At 42.1% G+C, this 18,193-nt stretch overlaps 1 protein-coding gene across 2 annotated transcripts; it reads right to left on the bottom strand.

The window, feature by feature from the left end:
• Nucleotides 1-4,007: 4,007 nt before the first annotated feature.
• LOC125296095 (retinoic acid-induced protein 1-like) lies at nt 4,008-18,171 on the bottom strand. Of its 2 annotated transcripts, none has more exons than XM_048245773.1 (6): nt 17,993-18,171; nt 15,373-17,204; nt 15,014-15,107; nt 14,503-14,552; nt 13,884-13,951; nt 4,008-4,724 (listed from the first exon to the last, which is right to left on the bottom strand). In XM_048245773.1, the coding sequence occupies exons 2-5, from the start codon at nt 17,200-17,202 to the stop codon at nt 13,922-13,924; spliced, it is 2,004 nt and encodes a 667-aa protein (XP_048101730.1). In that variant the 5' UTR covers nt 17,203-17,204; nt 17,993-18,171; the 3' UTR covers nt 4,008-4,724; nt 13,884-13,921. The 2 variants fall into 2 exon arrangements, with proteins under 2 accessions (XP_048101730.1, XP_048101729.1); XM_048245772.1 differs by having other exon boundaries at nt 13,892-13,951.
• Nucleotides 18,172-18,193: the final 22 nt, after the last annotated feature.

The following is an 18,193-nucleotide window of genomic DNA, read 5'->3' as shown; positions in this document are numbered from 1 at the left end:
CCCAGGTCTATCCAGAAAATAAAAAATGAGAAATGTGCTCTTAGAGGCCATGAGGAAAAGGCCTGTTGTCTAGACCTGCTGCAAAAAGAATACAAACATATCTGTGCAACAGCTAATCACAAAGACAAAACCAAACATATCAAGGCCGAATGATGTCCATGGAGGCGAGAAGGGAAGGGGGTCGGTGTGAGCGAGACACCAGTGCTGATACACGCTCATCCAGAGGGCTAGCTCATCGCTACAATCTCTTTCAGGGTGGACAGGCAGGAGAAAAATACGCTCACTGGAGCAGCAGAAATGCAGGAAAGGAAATGCGAGCAGTGCGCCTGCCCTGCAAAGCTGTTACCATCACCAGTCACACACACACACTGAGGGGAGGGGGAAACAGGTGGTATGGGGTTGTCGATGTGTTAGCATTAGCAACTCATGTTAAAATACACTAATTAGGCAGTGATTACCATCTCGTCTCAACTCTCATAGTGAATGCAGACACCTCCTGGTTGTGAACTGACTGAGGTAACACACACTTTCTGTTTCCCCCTGTTCATGAAAGCATATAGTGTTGTAGGCCTATCGCTGAAAGGGGCAAGGCACAAATGTAGGCCTATTTGGCCAATCAAATCAATTATTCAAAGCTTTAACAAATACACACAAACAAAAAACATGACAGCCTTGCCTATGACATGGATATAAGTGTAACATTGGGTTCTGCTAAATGCCTCCTTGACCTCTGGTTAGCCTGGTGGCCCGTCGGCTACAAATCAGCTAAAATGTTACACAAATTACAAAGTTGGCTCTGCTCCTGTAGAAGCAGCTAAAATGTTATTTACAATTCAGATGAGTGGCAACGCATTTACTGAGGGAACAGGTATCCTGGCAACAACAGAGCAGATGGAACAGACAGAGGAAGGACAAGCAGTTCTGGATTGGAATACATTGCCAGTGATGATTTCGGTTCATTTAACCTCATTTAACGGCTACAGTAAAGGGTAGCTTGCTTATATGTCAGTCTTGTCACTACATTCTTTATAATCCCATCAAGTCCTTGCATGTGGCTTGCTGACTTACTACATTAGTCCTGAGTCTACGAAAAACCCTGACACTGAAATATAGTCAGGAGGAGGAGGTAGGGAGCCAACCAATGGGGCTGTGAGTAAACATTTGCGGCCTTGCAGAGAGAACTTCTCCAAAGAGGTTTCAGGAATCAGCATCAGTAAAGCGAGAGCAGAGAGCTATAGGACAGAAGTGTGGGCAGACTCAATCTTAAAAAGGAATCTTCTGGAGTTGAGCTGCACACAAGATACGGGCCACTGTGCAAGAGCAACAACGTATTTCCATTCCCCTTGACTTCTACATGCATCCCCAACCCATTTCCAACCCAACTAAAGACAGATTGAAAAGATCATGGTGTTATAGTGACAGAGTAGACAACATCTGGAGACAAAACTGCAATAATACCACATCACTGACATTGCCTTAGGCTTATATACTGTGGCCACCAAGGCTTACTGATCATGCTTCCAGATGCCTCTGAACAGGAGGACTAGAAAAAAGACTCCATGCAGGAACACTCTGGGACTTAAAGCTGAGCTATGTGCTGTGATGGTGATCAAAGGAACATTTCTGCATGTGAACCAGGGAGCAAAGCAAGCTGGAGAGCAGAGGAGAGAAATTGAGAGGCATCAACTATATAAGTGAGAAACCTTGTGCAACAAGCCAACCACCAAACCCCACACACGCACACACAGACACACACCCTCCTTTTCCAGTTAACATCCAAGAAGATAAACAGCGGCCATGACTCATCGCACCATGCAGAAAGGCACCGAGAGGACTTCAAAAGGAGACTCGCTCGCCTGAGAATGCTCAGCGCTGATCGCAGCGCCTCCGAGTCCCCGAGCGACTTGCTGCCGTCTCCACACGCCTCGAGCTTCCGCACCGCCACACAAAAACGCCCCATGGCTCTGCTACAGCTCTAATTGAAGCTTAACGGGCACACACACCCACAGGGATGCTGAGATGCTCACCCACACAACATGCCATTGGAAATGGCCCTGCAGAACAACTACACACTGGAGCATTGGATTGTATGTATGCATGGATGATGCCCTGCATTTAGAAATGTCAAAACATATAAACTGAATTTTCAATTGATTTTGCAGCACAGGGCCAACAGGGTCAAGCAATCACAGTCAAGCAAACCATACAAAGGGCCCTGGCAGGTGCAATAGAGTGATTTTCCATAGTATTCACTTGATGATTACAGTACATTGCAGAATTAATTAAATTACATTGCAAAATTAATCTCGAAGATAGATTATGCATAGGTTTCATTTGGGTGGGGATGACTGTTTTAGACAATACATTAATCAGGCTAAGCGAAATGGAGTTAATATGGTAAACATTAATACATTAAAATGTGGAATAATGCAGACAGAAAATGGACCAAAACAGTGAATGAGTCACCGAGGATGTACTTTTCTCTCCAAGTGAACATATGGAACCCCTCTTTTGTGTAGCAACTTTCCATATGGTCTTTTAGAGGCTATTCTAAGAAACAAAATAAGGCAATGCGAATGATTAAATGCACAGGTTCATATTGATTGGCAAATACATAAAAAAGAGCAACTTGCTTGCATAAAGGCACAGTTTGTTTGTTTGTTTGTTTGTTTAATTTAAGGCCATTTCCGCAACTAAGGCTATTTAATGGCCAGAGCACTATGTGTTAGAAACAGAAACTTAAATGTTTTTTAAAATCTATGCTAATAAGATATTCTAAAACCTTCAAAGGTGGGACCTTACTAAAAACATCAGCTATAGAATTTTGATGATAAAATTGTTGTCTTTTGGTTCTCAAGGCAGGGCAACAGATCAAAATATGTCTGCATAAAGGCACAGTAAGAGGCAGATCCTACATATGGATGTGGACCAGATGCCATGCTATTTTTTCAGTCAGACAAAAGAAGACGTGCTACTCTGAGTATGCCAAAGGAGGTGATGAGGGATACAAGGAACATACAATATCCACAGGTCAGAGTGACAATCGCTATCCTCCTGCAGTTGCACTCAGCTCAGAAATATTTCTCTCCTTCTCTCTCTCTCTCTTGCTTTTGATGCTGAATATAGCACGAAAAGCCCTACAGGCAGCTTAGCACTGCATGAAAACTAGGAGGTCGGACAGGGTATTATGAGTCATAAACCAAAAAAACAATGGCTTCAGGGAGATTTCAACACAATGAAGATTTCTGGGAGGTGGAAATGAAAGTACTAGTATCTCTGCGCGGAAAGGTAAGGTATGGTATGAAAAAACATTCCAGCACCAAATGAAGGGTCCAAAAATATAACTTTCTGGCAGCAGAGACACCACATATTGGCTCTATATTTGAGCTGCAATGAGAATTGCAAATATTGAAATTATTTGATATATTGATTGAATATATTTGATTAAGCAAGCCTGTATGGGGAAAAAAGGGAAATAGTCAAAGCATAACTTCCTCCCCAGCTGGGCTGAGGAAGGGGTGTGAACTCTTGAATGAGGTCTTGATCTGGATATGATATTCACCAGCAAATTTCCATAGAAATACTAACTTTGTTAAATACTAACAATGTTAAAACTAGCTCTGATGTGTCACCACAGCTCAGTCATATAATTTAGTTTACAGCTCATAAAAACCCATTTAAGGGTGCAGTTCCACTTTCCAACCGCAATGCCATGCTGAGCAGGTAACAGGGCTGCATATGGGGATCCGTCTCTTTCTCTGGGCTTCTCCCTCCATTGCCACTACAACCCAGATGGGAGGGCTATTCTAGCGCCCCCGTTCGAGAAGAACATCCTGGCAGGGCCTTCTGCTCCCTTCCTCCCCCAACAGCCCTCCATCCTGATGGCTTATTGAAGAGGGAACATAAAACATCGCACCGAGGCCTTTCAGACACTTCACACCGAACATGGGGGATGAGGCCAGCAGCCAAAGAGCACACCACGACTAGTTAAGTAATAAAGGAATTTATTGAAATCCAACTTATTTGCAAAGCACGAGGAGTATGGTGAAATTGAGTAGCGGCAAATAGAACAGATGTATCTGCCCAGCCCAGATGCCAATGCAGCATTTCATTAGAAGGTGAGCAGCAGATGGAATGTGAACAGCAACTCAAAGGTTCCGTGGGACAATATTCCAAAGGTCCCTCCCTCACACTGATTCTCAAGTAATAAATACACATGTTAAAAAAAAAAAAGCAAGTAAGAAATAAATATTTTCACATCAATGACAAGGGTCTGGGTCCCACGTATTCATTCATTCTACTCATTCTCATTTTTTTTTGTAAAACACAAAATAAATTACAAATAAAAAGTTGGACCTCAAGGGCAAAATCGGTTTAAAACTAAAAAAGAATTAACCTTCTGCCTTTCTATCTGATGACCATAAGGTCCGAGTACTGACTCATATACGGCCTTAATGGACACCAGTTAAACTAGCCACAAACCAGGAAAGGGAACAAATAAAAAAAAGTAAAAGTCCCAAACTCCATTGGTCCTTATGAAAATTGTAAACCTATTTTTTTAAAAAAAAAAAAAAAAAAAAAAAAAAACAATTTCAAAAATCATCACATTAATTAATGTAAACATTTGCGGAGGACCCATTTCAGCCATCCCTGCAGGTTGTGTGCTGCGCTGAAGGCACGGGGTAAGGGACCGCGTCACCAGCTTCATGGCAAACAGGGTTGACCTGTAGAAGAGATACAGTGTGAATGCATCGTCCCAACTGTGCTGTTCCAATGTTAACTTCAGATCACATTCAACGCTGATGTAAATTATTATGACCGGCCGCGCAATCAGGTTTAGTCATTTTTTTTTTTTTTTTTTCTTTTTCGCGATGCCCAAATTTCCGTCAATGATTCCCGGGACACTGAAAGACTGGGGTACACGAAACTTGGTGGACATGTAACCCCACATGGATAGCATGGAACCATCGTTTTGATCTGTAGCCCCCCCCGCTGAATTGGACCCCCCGAAAGGAGGGTAGGGCAGACACAGTTTTCTGTGAATATCTCAAAACCGTAGGGGTTAGGAGGACCATTTTTTTTTTGTATGTTGATCTCAAGGGGCCATGTCAACCCATTCCATAACCACTCATTTCATGTATAGCCACCTAGTTAAACACAAAAAGTAAAAATGAGGTGGTGTAATTGAAGGTATCTGTGACCTAACATAGTCAAAACTGCACGAAATTGGAAGTGTAGGATCATTATGACACCCTCTGTATGCACGCCAAGTTTTGTGGAATTCCGTTCATGGGGGGCCACACAATAAATTAATTTATGTTACTATACACCAACTGGCCTGTAGGTTTTCTGTGAATATCTCGAGAACCGTGAGGGCCTAGGAGGTCCACCTTTTTTTGTATGTTGGTCTTAAGGGGGGCATGTCAACCCATCCCATTACCACTTATTTCATGTATAGCCACCTAGTTAAAAATTAAAAAGCAAAAAAATTAGGTGTTTTCATCTCAATATCTCTGGCTGACAAGGTCAAAACTGCACCTAAATTAAAAGTGTAGGATCATTATGACACCCTCTGAATGCATGCCAAGTTTTGTGTACTTTTCGTTCATGGGGGGCCTTACAATAAAATAATTTATGTGTACATTTAGTGACGTACACCAACAAGGATTCCCGGGACACTGAAAGACCGGGTACACAAAACTTGGTGAGCATGTACCCCCACATGGATAGCATGGAACCGTCATTTTTAAGTTTTCATCTGCAGCCCCCGCTGGACTGGACCCCCGAAAGGAGGGTAGGGCAGACACAGTTCTCTGTGAATCTTTTATGGTATGTTGGTCTCAAGGGCCCACATCAACCTGACTCATAATCACTCATTTGTGATTTGCCCCCGGTAAAAAATGAAAATCAGAAGGATTAAAAAAAGAAAGCCAAAATAAATATTCATCATCATCATCATGGCTGCATTTTCAGTATTGGCGAGAAGTAGTCGTTTGTCCACTAGATGGCGATCGTTGCAGTGAGGCGTAATTTTGTTGGAAGTTAAAAGTGGGTTGGAAAAAACAATGGACGCTTCATACAAGGACTGTAATTTACCGCAGCTTTAACATCTAATAAGGATAGGACGATGTTCACATGAAGTGTAATTCTCATTTCTTCTTGAAGCCGAAATAAATCTGAGGATGTTTATCGGACATGCTTGGTTTTTACTGCAGGTACGTTAATCTTGTAATATCAATAAGGACCTAGGTAATGTTACCGTTAGCGTTGGTTGAGTGATGGAGGCATTTGATTTATTGCATTTGTAGAAAACTATAAATGCGGTTATACCAAGCAAATGTATAGCAGCACTGTTTGTATCTTTCGACTGTCATTTATTGCGTGCTACAAAAATCATTCTGTGCAATGGAAGATTTACCAACGTTACACCGGGTCTGATACAGTTTTGCCTATACATGCGTGAGACTGAGACGCCTGTTTATTTTGCTTTAAGTGCGTGCAGGGTGTGAGAGGGGAATCGATGTGCTTTGATTACAGCTTGGTAGTTGTAGTCTGTGAAATTAAAAAGCACGTGTGTCAAGTCGGCTTTTATTGTCAATTTCTTTACATGCACTGGTCATACAAAGAATTGAAATTTCGTTTCTTACTTTCCCATGCAGACATAGACATGCTTTAAATACAGACATAGACATACTATAGACATAGCCATAGACGATAAACATTAAAGTGCAAGACTGAAATATAGAACATGTATGTATCAAAATAGAAATATAGGACATATATATATAAAAAAAAATAGAGGTAGTTGTGTTGTATATTTATATAGTCTTAACAGTTACATGAAGTTTAAACTTGTGCTTGTGTGACCTGTATATTTACATTGATATGCAGTATGCAGTAATTTCAAGTATATCAGGCTTGATGTGAAGCAGCAACACGTTAGGGCTCGCCAGTCACAGTGCAGTTCCACAGGGCGGTGTTGGGGGAGGGGGTTAGGGTAGACAGGATCCTAGTTTCCTAGGTTCCTGGCTGGCTGGTGGGTGGGGGGGGGGGGGGCTGTCAGTGATGGGAGAGTGGGTAGAGTGTTCAGCATCCTGATTGCTTGGTGGATGAAGCTACTTGCCAGTCTGGTGGTGCGGGAGCGGAGGCTCCTGTACCGCTTTCCAGAGGGCAGGAGGCTGAACAGTTTGTGTGCAGGGTGGGTTGTATCCTTGACAATCATTAGTGCTTTGCGGGTGAGGCGGGTGGTGTAAATGTCCTGCAGGGAGGGGAGTGGTGCTCCAATGATCCTCTTAGCTGTGTTAACAGTGCGCTGGAGGGTCTTCCTGTTCTGATCTGTGCAGCTTCCGCCCCACACTGTGATGCTGCTGGAGACGATGCTCTCGATGGTCCCTCTGTAGAATGTAGTCATGACAGGAGGCGTGGCACTTGCCTTCTTCAATTTGTGCAAGAAGTAGAGGCGCTGCTGGGCTTTCTTCGCCAGTGATGCTGTGTTGGTGGTCCAGGAGAGGTCGTCACTGATGTGCACCCCCAGAAATTTTGTGCTGCTCACTCTCTCCACAGCATCTCCGTCGATGGACAGTGGTGGCAGTTGTTTGTGGCCTCTCTGAAAGTTGACAACAATCTCCTTGGTCTTGCTGACATTTAGCAGGAGGTTGTTGTCTTTGCACCATTTAGCCAGCAGGTGTGTGAAGTATCCAAACAATGACACCTTCATTTCATTATGGCTGCTTTAGCAAAACACCTTAAGCTACTGTGTAGTGGGTCCCATTTAGAAGTGGCTACTTCATCAAGGCTTTCCTTGACTCATGGAGCTGCGTGAATGTTATTACAACTTTTCGCCACGATATGACAGTTTAAGTCCGCTTGATACTGTAAGGCGTAAGCCATTGGTTTCCAAAGGAGATTTTATTTGTGTCGCCAGCATAGCCTATTGACAATTTATGTTGTCAATAGGCCTACCTTATAATCCTACCTGTAGCTTAGGGAAGCTAACAACTTTCTATTAGGATCTAGTTTGTTAGTTACCGTTTTGTCATAACTCCCTGATGCATTTTTGCATTTAGAATAGCCAGAGCGTGTATATCTCAATCGTAAAATTAAACAATATCGGGTGCCTATGGACTAGGCTGGGTGAACCCAGCCTGATCTGCCCGCTATTTATTTTTTGATTTCTTAAAAGATTGAGCTTGGTCTGATGAAAGCCAGACTAGCCATGGACCTCAGTTAAACAATGCAAGGGAACATGAATCAGCCTATATTTGCACTAACAATAACGGACAAAAGCTCTTCAACTTTGGCCCGTTAAAATGTGTATGAACAGTCTAGCGACGCATTTCATCAAGGCCCATTTGGACATGTCAGTTATTTGCACCACTGGTTAGATGTAAAACAGCATTTCGTTTCAGACTAGGCTACTGTTACTTAATTTGTGCATTAACAATAACGTTTCAGACTACTGTTACTTAATTTGTGCATTGACAATAAAAGTATTACATGAACTAAAGATGACTAAAATCTTATGTAGAAGAAGAAACATTCACAAAAAATCCATCCATCCAAAAATGACCTTTGTTTTTGATAGCTGTTGAAAACGGCATGGAACTGACAGAGATGTTTTTGTTTATAAATACATAAAAATAAATAAATAAATAACATTATGCTGATACCTTTTGCTTTTCCCAAATACAATGTAGCCTACAGGTGTAAGTGACCTTTCATCAATCCAGTTGCAATGGATGAACTGTGATGAACTGCCCTACTTGTGATTGTTTAGAGATTTTAAAGGTTTTATAACAATTCTACATCTTCTTTGGCTATTCTACAATCTATTCACCTTTTCAGCACCAGTAGGGTACTTTCTGTGCAGCCGCACACACACACTCAGGCATGCCAAACAAGCATACACAAAAGTTTCAAGAGTGGGGGATGGAGTAAAATATGGAGACAAATTGAAGTGTGATTTATTTTCGCGGAACGGATGTACAGGACTGAGCGGCGGTCATATTTTGTACCGCTATGCGGTACATCTAGTTTTAGATATTGTTATTATCACTATTATTATATAGCAAGTCAGAAGTGACTTGAAGAAGTATCAAACTGCTGTTTTGGGAGGTATAGATTTCACAGTCTCTCTAAAACTGTTATAGCACTAAAGCTGGGTTATGTTACCAAAATGCACTAAATTTCCTTCTAAAAAGACTGGTTGAAATGCTGGTCAAGAGAATAGCGAGCTTACTCCTATGTGACCTGACTGAGCTACTCCTTTCTTGACTCTATTCAGCTCTATTCAGTTATCGCAAATGCTCTTGCAAGGTAGACCACAGAGGCAATTAGATGAGTTGGTCTTTCTGTCCACTCTCTGCCAAAAATTACCATATCAACTGCATAAAATTACTGGTACACACCTTCGTCATGTCATACTAAAAGGCCAGCTTACCGATCCACTTGGAGGTCCACATGGCTATATTTTACTGTCTGACTGGGTTATTATGAGAAGTGAGATGTTAACCTCAGGCATTTTCCAAGCCTCACGTAAGACTGCAGGTATCAAACCTCTCCTGAAGAAAAGAAACCTTGACTTCTCAGTCAGTTAACAACTACAGGCTGATGGTAATTTTGATACCACAGATGAATAGAGACCCAGTCAGACCAATAGTAAGAAAAATCAGGAACAGAGTTTATTTTTCAATGATGCGCATCAAGGGAGAGACAGCATGACTTCACCTAAATATCTATCAGCTGCTCTAACTAGACAAGGAAATAGGGTTTAAGCATCCTTCCAGGCTGACGGGAGATGGCGTTGGTCATCCCATCTCACGTGGACTACACTGAATCAGACTCTGATTAGTGGCAACCTGGCAATCCGGAGCAGATAGCTACTGACACAGCCATGCAGGACAGTGAAATACTGTAAAGTCATAATATTCCCGCTTATCTAAATACATAGTCACACACAGATATACTCAGGGACAGTACAGATATCATACAGTCATTATAGAATCATACTTTTAGTATCAAAGTGACCCACTAATGAGAAATGCAGAACATTAAACCACATATTGGAATATTGGACATAATGCAGAACATTAAACCACATATTGAAATATTGGACATAATGTTCTATTCCACTTTCTCTCAAGGCCCATTTCAAATTATTTAAGACAGACGTTTTTAACCAGATCAATAATAACTTAAAAACGAATGGCTTCTGTGATAACCTCCACAACATTTGACAAAGACTGAGAAACAAAGAAGAAAGATCGAAAATTGGTGCCTTTTAAGAATCTAGGGCACTTTGGATGAGTACACATGTCAGGGCGGTGTTAGAGTAGTGGTTAAGGAGCTGGGCTAGCGTGCAATAGCCTGAGAGTTGTGGGTTCAATTTCCCTGCTTTGACCAAGCCCAAGTTGCTCCAGGGACAATGTAATCCCTAGTTGACATAATGTTAAGTCACTTTGGACAACAGTGTCTGCTAAATGAATAAATGTAAATGGAATCTTAATTTCAATAATCATGAGTCATCACCAAATCACCATTTTGGCACCTCAGAAACATAGCTAAAATCAGAGATTTTGTTTCTAGGCAGGATTTAGAAAAGCTCATCCACACTTTCATATTCTGCAGGGTTGACTAATGAAACGTTCTTCTCACTGGCCTCCCCAAGACATCCATCAGACAGGTACAGTTAACTCAGAAGGCTGCCAAGAGAGCAAACTACTCCAACCCTCAAGTCTTTGCACAGTCTGCCAGCTAAGATTCAGAATTGAATTCAAGCTCCTACTTACTTTATGCAAGACACTAAATGGCTTGGGCCCTAAATACTTTGCAGAAATGCTAATGCCATACCTGCTAGAGACCTTAGATATACTGAAACCGTCGACTGAAAAAATAGTAGTCCCCAGAACCAAAACAAAACAAGGTGAAATGGTATTTTGGATTATTTAATAAAGGAATAATCACAAAAAAGGTAATTAAGCCATCCTTAAAAATATTTTGTTTGCCGTAACCCGACCGACCCTGTCAATTTAGAACCGACTCAAATATTTATTTTTTTCCCCTTTTAGTCTGACCGACTTGCCGGTTGTAAACTTGCGTTAATACCGACCGATTGTTTTTTTTTTTACTCTAAACAACCAATACAAATGCAATAAAATAATATTTTTAGTAGGCCCAAGTACTGTGAATATAAATTGCCTACATGCAAATGTGGCTCACTTAAATAAAACCCTGTGGCGTCATCTCTACACCATTGGTTTTACGCATGTCACACTATGGCCTAGGCTATTTATTTATTTAACGAAACTTAATAGAACGACGTTGTTTTTTGGAACTTTCTCAGAAACAGAGCAGAGACTGTATAATACAATACTCAATGCTATACAGTGTATAGTCAAATTTCAATATAACGTGGCCAAGAGCTATTGTAGCCTTCTTTCTGGGTACATGTAGATGAGCCCTATGACCCCAAAGTCTGCCATGACCGGGCCTCAGGTCAAAGAAGTTTGAGAAAGGCTGGTCTATATAACCTGCATTAGAATGATGTTTGCAATGGTGCGCCTGAAGGCACGGGTTGAAGACCCAGTCAGTTACGGCCACGATATGCACATTTGTGTAAATTCATTCCCTACGTAATCACCATGACCAAAATTGTACTTTTTTTTTTTTACTTTGAATCTTGAAAAAAAAAAAAATATTGACCTACCTACCGACCCATTTTTTATTTTTTTTGGCTGTTACTGCAAACAAAAATACTTTTTAAGGATGGCCTTATGGTCACATTTTACAGTGGGCAATGGGGTAAGTAGCTCCTCGGCGACTGTTTGCCCAACCCATCTGACTGCAAGTCAAGACAAGACGCATGACATCTCTACAATTTGACAGGACAAATACTATGCCAATAAATAATATATGCCAATAATCCTAATAGGGTCATTCTGTGTCAAATCAGATAAGGTTGTTGTTGTAGATTTGGGAAAAAGTGCAAAAAGAGTGACATTATGGGTAGTATAAACTTGTTTTCGTACGCATTTGGAATCATTATTTTTTTTCTTTACATAATATATTTTATTAAAGGTTGTATCAGCGATTTCAGGCCCAAAAAAGGCCCAAACATAAATGATCCTCTAATCTTCCCTAATGATCTGCTAGCTGCCTGCCCCATAAGCAGGCCATCAAAAAAACACGTCTCTGTAGGCAGCCTAGGCTCCGAGATCTGTACACAAAAACAATTGCTACCAACAAGTGTTGGCAACCACTCAAAGGCAAAATAAAGTGTTTCAACCAATAACCGGCCGAGATCTTGGCGTTTAGAAGAGTTTCAATTGCACGGGAGGGAGGGGGAGGGAGTAGCGAGCTAGCTCTCTGTTTTGTTTGAACATCAACAGAAGTGACGTTACCCCGCTATCGCTGATACTACCTTTAATGTTGTACCAATATTCGAGATCTCCACATTTAATGGGGAAGTTGTGTTTTTTGGTCATTTTCATAGGATTAAAATTGTATGTGGGGTAGCTAGTAGGCACTTGGTATGTGGGGTAGCTAGTAGGCACTTGGTATGTGGGGTAGCTAGTAGGCACACTTGGGATGTGGGGTAGCTAGTAGGCACTTGGTATGTGGGGTAGCTAGTAGGCACACTTGGGATGTGGGGTAGCTAGTAAGCACTTGGTATGTCGGGTAGCTAGTTGGCACTTGAAAATATATGTGATATGTGAAAGTTTGGTCAGACTAAGAATAATACTTTTCAAGAAATTAATGCCCAATCATGGCCTCCAAGATAAGGCATTTCTGAGTGTAAAAATGATACAAAATCAAGTGTGAAAAAATGTATGAAAACATTGGAATTTCACAGAAATATTTTACAGGTCTTAGTTTTGGGTCCTAAGTATTAGGTAGACTTTGAGCTTTGAGCAAAAACTATTCCTGGATTTTGTCTGACTTGACACGGAAGGACCCAATACATTTTTGGAGCCATATTTTAGTTTACATGTTTAATTTAATAAGTAATATTAATGCAGTAATTTGAGATTTTCTTATCGATTGTAGAGATTCTGAGCTTTCTATTGACAACACAGTTATGCATGTACAGTAGCATATACTGTTGCTTGGTGATTCTATTTGGATCTCATTTGGCCCAGCTTTTTCAAAGTTTAGGTCTCTTGTAGATTAGATGAACAAGATATATGCTTAGTTCATCAACCTTTAACAACATTCCTGAGTTGTATGTGCAGTAATGCACCAGGCTAAGGTTTCTGCCGAAATTTCTCTACTGACAAGATGCATGACACCCCTAGATTTTAATTATACTAATTTATAATAATATAATTATATTATTTAATGACATACTACTGACATTTCCTAACATTGTGGTTGCTGATGATGGAAGCAGTACTTACTGCACCTACACAGCACCTCGACTGTAGTCGCAAAGAAGTGCAGCAGCCTCTCCTTCTTGTCTTCTCTTTTCAATGTACCGGTACACAAATTAATATTGTCATGTAGGAGTAGGAATGGATTTCTTCAGGAAACCTTGCAGTGTTAATGTACTCAATCGTGTCAAACTGTGTCTTCCTCAAAATTAAGCTATGGCAGCGGTGACGCTTAACTACAGGCCTTGATGTTAGAAAATCTTTTCCTGCCTGCCTTTTATGTAAATAAATACAAAATGCACTCATATTCCAAATAGCATTCTTTGCTGACAAATTACCCAAGATGCCGAGAAAACATTCACATAAACTCTTTGTTCATAAGCAATGCTGTTCGTGACAGTGCTGTTGTTTTAAATGTCAAAATAGTTTATACATATGTCATTCTGTTTAAAAAAGGATTAGTTAAAAGAGGAAAGAACATCGGCTTTCCAGCCACCAGTGCAGAAATAAGCTCACCCACACACCTTCACTGGCACCCTGTCTCCTCTTGCTCGTCATCTAGTGACAGGTCGGTGCGACTTGTTCTGGGGAGGAGACGGAGATTAACACTGGCTCACATTTCATTATCTCTGGCTGTCAGATAATTTTTTAATCTAAAAGTCGGTTTAAATGAATCAAAGTTACTGCTGACATTTTGGCATGAATGAGGATTGAATCATCTACATCCCTCAACCAACCAGGTCCTTGTTTCCCTGACAACTTCATCACACCACATTCATCATTAAATGACCCAAGAAATACCATTTGAACAATGTTCAAATGTTCTATTGTTGTGGCATGCCCTAACATTGTGATTAAAGGGCCATCAAGTATTTTATTGTGGTATAATGCTTCTGGATTTAGAAGAAACTAAATGTATAATAAAAAAAACAATGTTTCCCAATATAATTCCCTGAAACATTTTGCCCTTGTTTCTTGCTTTCAGATCTTCTTAATGTATTTGTTTCTTTACATTTCTATTTTACACAATGAAGGTAAATGACTTGACTTTTAACAATTACAGTGACACTGTGTGGGTCTAGGTAAGTTGAGGGGGCATCAGGTGTATACAGTAATATATGTCAAAAACGCCTACCTTGTGCTTGGGGCATCTCATGGAAAAGTTGTCCTCACTCAGTAGACAGCCTAAAAAAAAAAAAGAAATGTATGGATTAGATAACAGGAATGAGACATCCCGTTTAAGTCTCTTTCTCCCTCACACTCACACGGTCACATTTAGACAGCCAGACAAACCAGTTCAAAGAAGAGGCCAGACAGTCCAGAAGTGCCTCCCACACACAGGAAGAACAAAAAAACAACAGACAGTTTCCGTGACCTGTCTTTTGTGACTTATGTAAATGCTGACCTGATTTACCAGTTTTAGGTGGATGAAAGAGTGGGTGCGTAATGTTTTTGTAAATTGGTTACGTATGGGTAACTTTTTAAATTTTAGGTGAACCCACAACTTTTTAATCACACAATTTGACGCTGCAAAAATACATATCTATCTGTTTCCAAACTGTGCCCTTGTCTCTTTTCAAATGCACGCTTGCTCCAGTGAGACTGTGACCATATAAACTGTGGGCTCGTTGGCGTGCCACACTCACCTGACTGCAGGGCACAGATGTAATGGTACTTATTGCAGCATCCCTTAAAGAAACAGCCGAGTGTGGCTCCCACTTTGTGGCAGCATGAACAAACCTGCAGAAAAGACACGTCGTAAGGGCACTCAACTTCCACCAGAATACATGATGCAATGATATAAGAACTTGGACCCTGACCTTAAAATACATACTTGTACAAGTATTTTTTTTTTACTTTTGTACCTTCTAAAGCTATAAAACAATAGACAAAATCCAAATATGGATGTGCCTGAATGTAAGGAAATCATCACACTATTTCACAAAAGTGCTTTACTGGGCGCTATTCCACAGGTGTTCTGTTTAAGTGCGGAGTTTTAACTCACAGTCTCCTCCGCGAGCCTGATGGCCTCCTCCAGCCCGTACAGCCTCCCTTTGATCAGGAAGACACCTGCAGACCAGATGCTGCAATCCTCATGCAGCCAGCGCTCGCCAGAGTTCCGGTCCGCCACCAACACAGCAGCAGCTTCGGAGCAGTCGTCTTTGGCCCAGTCTCTGCGGGGCCTCTTGCTGGGATTCCCTGGGGAGTTCTCTACGGAACCCTGACTGGCTCCGGCGCATTCTGTGTTTTGCACCTCCCTCGGGTCCCACTGGTCCAGCAGCTTCGAGGGCGGGTTGCATTTGGAGGGGTAGTACGGCCCGTGCAGGTCTCCCAGGCCCATGCTGTTCGCGGGCCAGCCGCACAGGCTGCAGGTCTGTGTGGGCATCCCTCTGCTGTCGGCGTTCAGGCGGCCCAGGCGCAGGCAGGAGGTGCTAGGGACCGTCCCTGTGGCCTGAGCAGCAGGCCTTAGCGGCGCAGCGGAGCGTTGGCGCCCCTTCTTCCGCAAGGCCTCCTCTTCCTCCTGCCAGTTGACCACGGTGCAGGCGGAAACCCCCCTGACCTCAACGCGCACGTAGGGGCAGAAGTTGGCGTCCGCCCGGCTGTCCTTCTTCTCTTCCTTCTGGCTCAGGTTGGCATATTTCAGCTTGATTTCTGGTTCTTGGGGCGCGAACATGGAGGAGGAAGATGACGGGGCCTGGCGATGCTTCTTCCGCTTGCGCTTGGCAGGAGGGACTTTGCCAGCCGAGGCCTTAGCCTGTCCAGGGCTCTTGGTCTTCTGCTGCTTTGGTGTCGGTTGTGCATTCACTGTTGTCACTTCACAGGGGGCTCCAAAGTCCTCGTCAGAGGATGCATTGCAGGATGTGGGTTCTGGGGGCTGTGCAGCAAAAACCCCTGAGGTAGAGTATTCACTTGCCCAAATGTACATGGCATCGTCTCCACATTCTCCTGAAGAACCAGTGCTATTTGTGTTAGTGTGGTTATTATGATGAGTCTGTGCACAAGCTGATAGCTGTGGGCTCGTGGATACTTGGGGACTTGGGGTGTTTTTGCTATAGTTGGACACAGGCACCTCTACGACATCACTGTCATCACTCTCGATGTATACAGGGGAGGAAGAATGTCTGACCTCAGCAATGTGCTTAACCATTACTTTTTTATGAATCGGGCTGACCTTGTGCCCCTGTGAAGTGATGGCTTGATATGAGACATTATGCGATGGCAGCTTAGGAGGAGTACCAACACTACTTTCAACAACAGTCTTATAGCCCTTTGAGGGACATACAGATTTAGACACCCATGGTGTTGAAGAATTGGTCTGATTACTGTTACACCCAAGGGAGCCCATTGCATTTTTCCCAGCAGCCTTTGGCATTGGCAAATGGCTGGCAAGTCCATTTTGGTGGTTCACCCTGGGATGTCTACTTGAGTGACGTGGCACCTCCTGATCAGCGTTCCTGACCATGTCTTTCTTCGGTAGTTCTGCCTTGCAGTTGTAGACTACAGAGGGAAAATGACTAGCAAGCAGGTGTCCATTAGACCTGCTTTGGGAGCCTAAACGAGGACTTGTATCAAATGGTTTCCTGTGAGCAACCTTTGGGTCATCCTGTGTTGGAGTCTGCGGACAAGGCTGGGAAATACTATGTTCTGCTCTGACACCAGAAAAACCCATTGGACTTTGGCCAGCTGTGCCAAGATCACACCAAGTCGGCTTTTTCACCAATGCCTCTGTGGATCTTGAACTAATGTGGCTTTTTTTGAAATTCATTGAAAGATCCAAAGCTGGCAGAAGGGAATCTTGACAATGGATCAGGTTTGACTGGTTCAGAGGTTCCATAACTGTAACATAACATGTGAACGTGTCAATATCAATCAATAAAAAAAGACATTATGAGACTTTGCATTTTAGTTTACTGTTGATATTTCACTTAACTCCCTCCAACCATGTTAAAACTGGAAGTGTCAAAATCATTGAGAACGTCAAAATGTATTTAAAAAAATAAATAAATAAAATCATTAATCGTTGCTATAACGTTAACCCCGAGACTGGCGAAACTGGGTGACTGAGGTAAAGTTAAGGGAAGGAACTGACAGAACACTGTGTGTCGCTAGTGAGACAGCGCATCCATAGTGTGAACTCTAACATTGACTGCATACATCTGTGGTGGTGTGACCCATTCAGTGTAAAATAGGGTCGGCAGCAGTCAGACACATGAGAAGAACACAAGGCAATCGATATAACAAATTTGAAGTGGGGACCGGTGTCTTAGCAGAAAAACCCATTTAAAGAGCAAAACAGGAAGAAAACGGAGTTGATTCTTGCCCAATAAGTTTAGAGTTACGTGTTGTTTCTATAATGTCTGATTAAAAATAAAGTCAATTGAAAATGTAAAGAGTCTATTCAGGCATCACTGAATACAATGGGATCAGGACGACAAGTGCAGGTGTCTAGTCACATCAACTGATATTGTAAATGAAAGTTAAAGGCTATGGCTACCTAGCCACGCTAGCTAAACTGGTAACAAAAGAAGCAACACTGTTAGCTTCTGAGCTAGCAGTTATCCAGCTAGCTAACGTTAGCAAGCTATCCCAGTTTATATCACATTTAAATTATCTAAGGTACTTACCAACAAATGCTACCTCATATCTCACAGGAGAAGATATTCCGAGAGAATATCATGGCGCCGAAGGCACAATTCACACGTAAAACATTTACGGTACTAAATGAAGCCCGTTTCCAAGAACAGGTCCACGAGCTACACTTCCACCCGGGTTCCTCCAGTCAGCTGTTGGCCGCGGCTGCCACACTGCGAAGCATCATGGGATAG

This window comes from Alosa alosa, chromosome 6, assembly GCF_017589495.1.
Source record: "Alosa alosa isolate M-15738 ecotype Scorff River chromosome 6, AALO_Geno_1.1, whole genome shotgun sequence".
In the NCBI taxonomy this organism is placed as follows: domain Eukaryota; kingdom Metazoa; phylum Chordata; class Actinopteri; order Clupeiformes; family Clupeidae; genus Alosa; species Alosa alosa.
The sequence above is the reverse complement of the archived record's forward strand: the minus strand, read 5'-3'. Positions and strand labels throughout refer to the sequence as shown.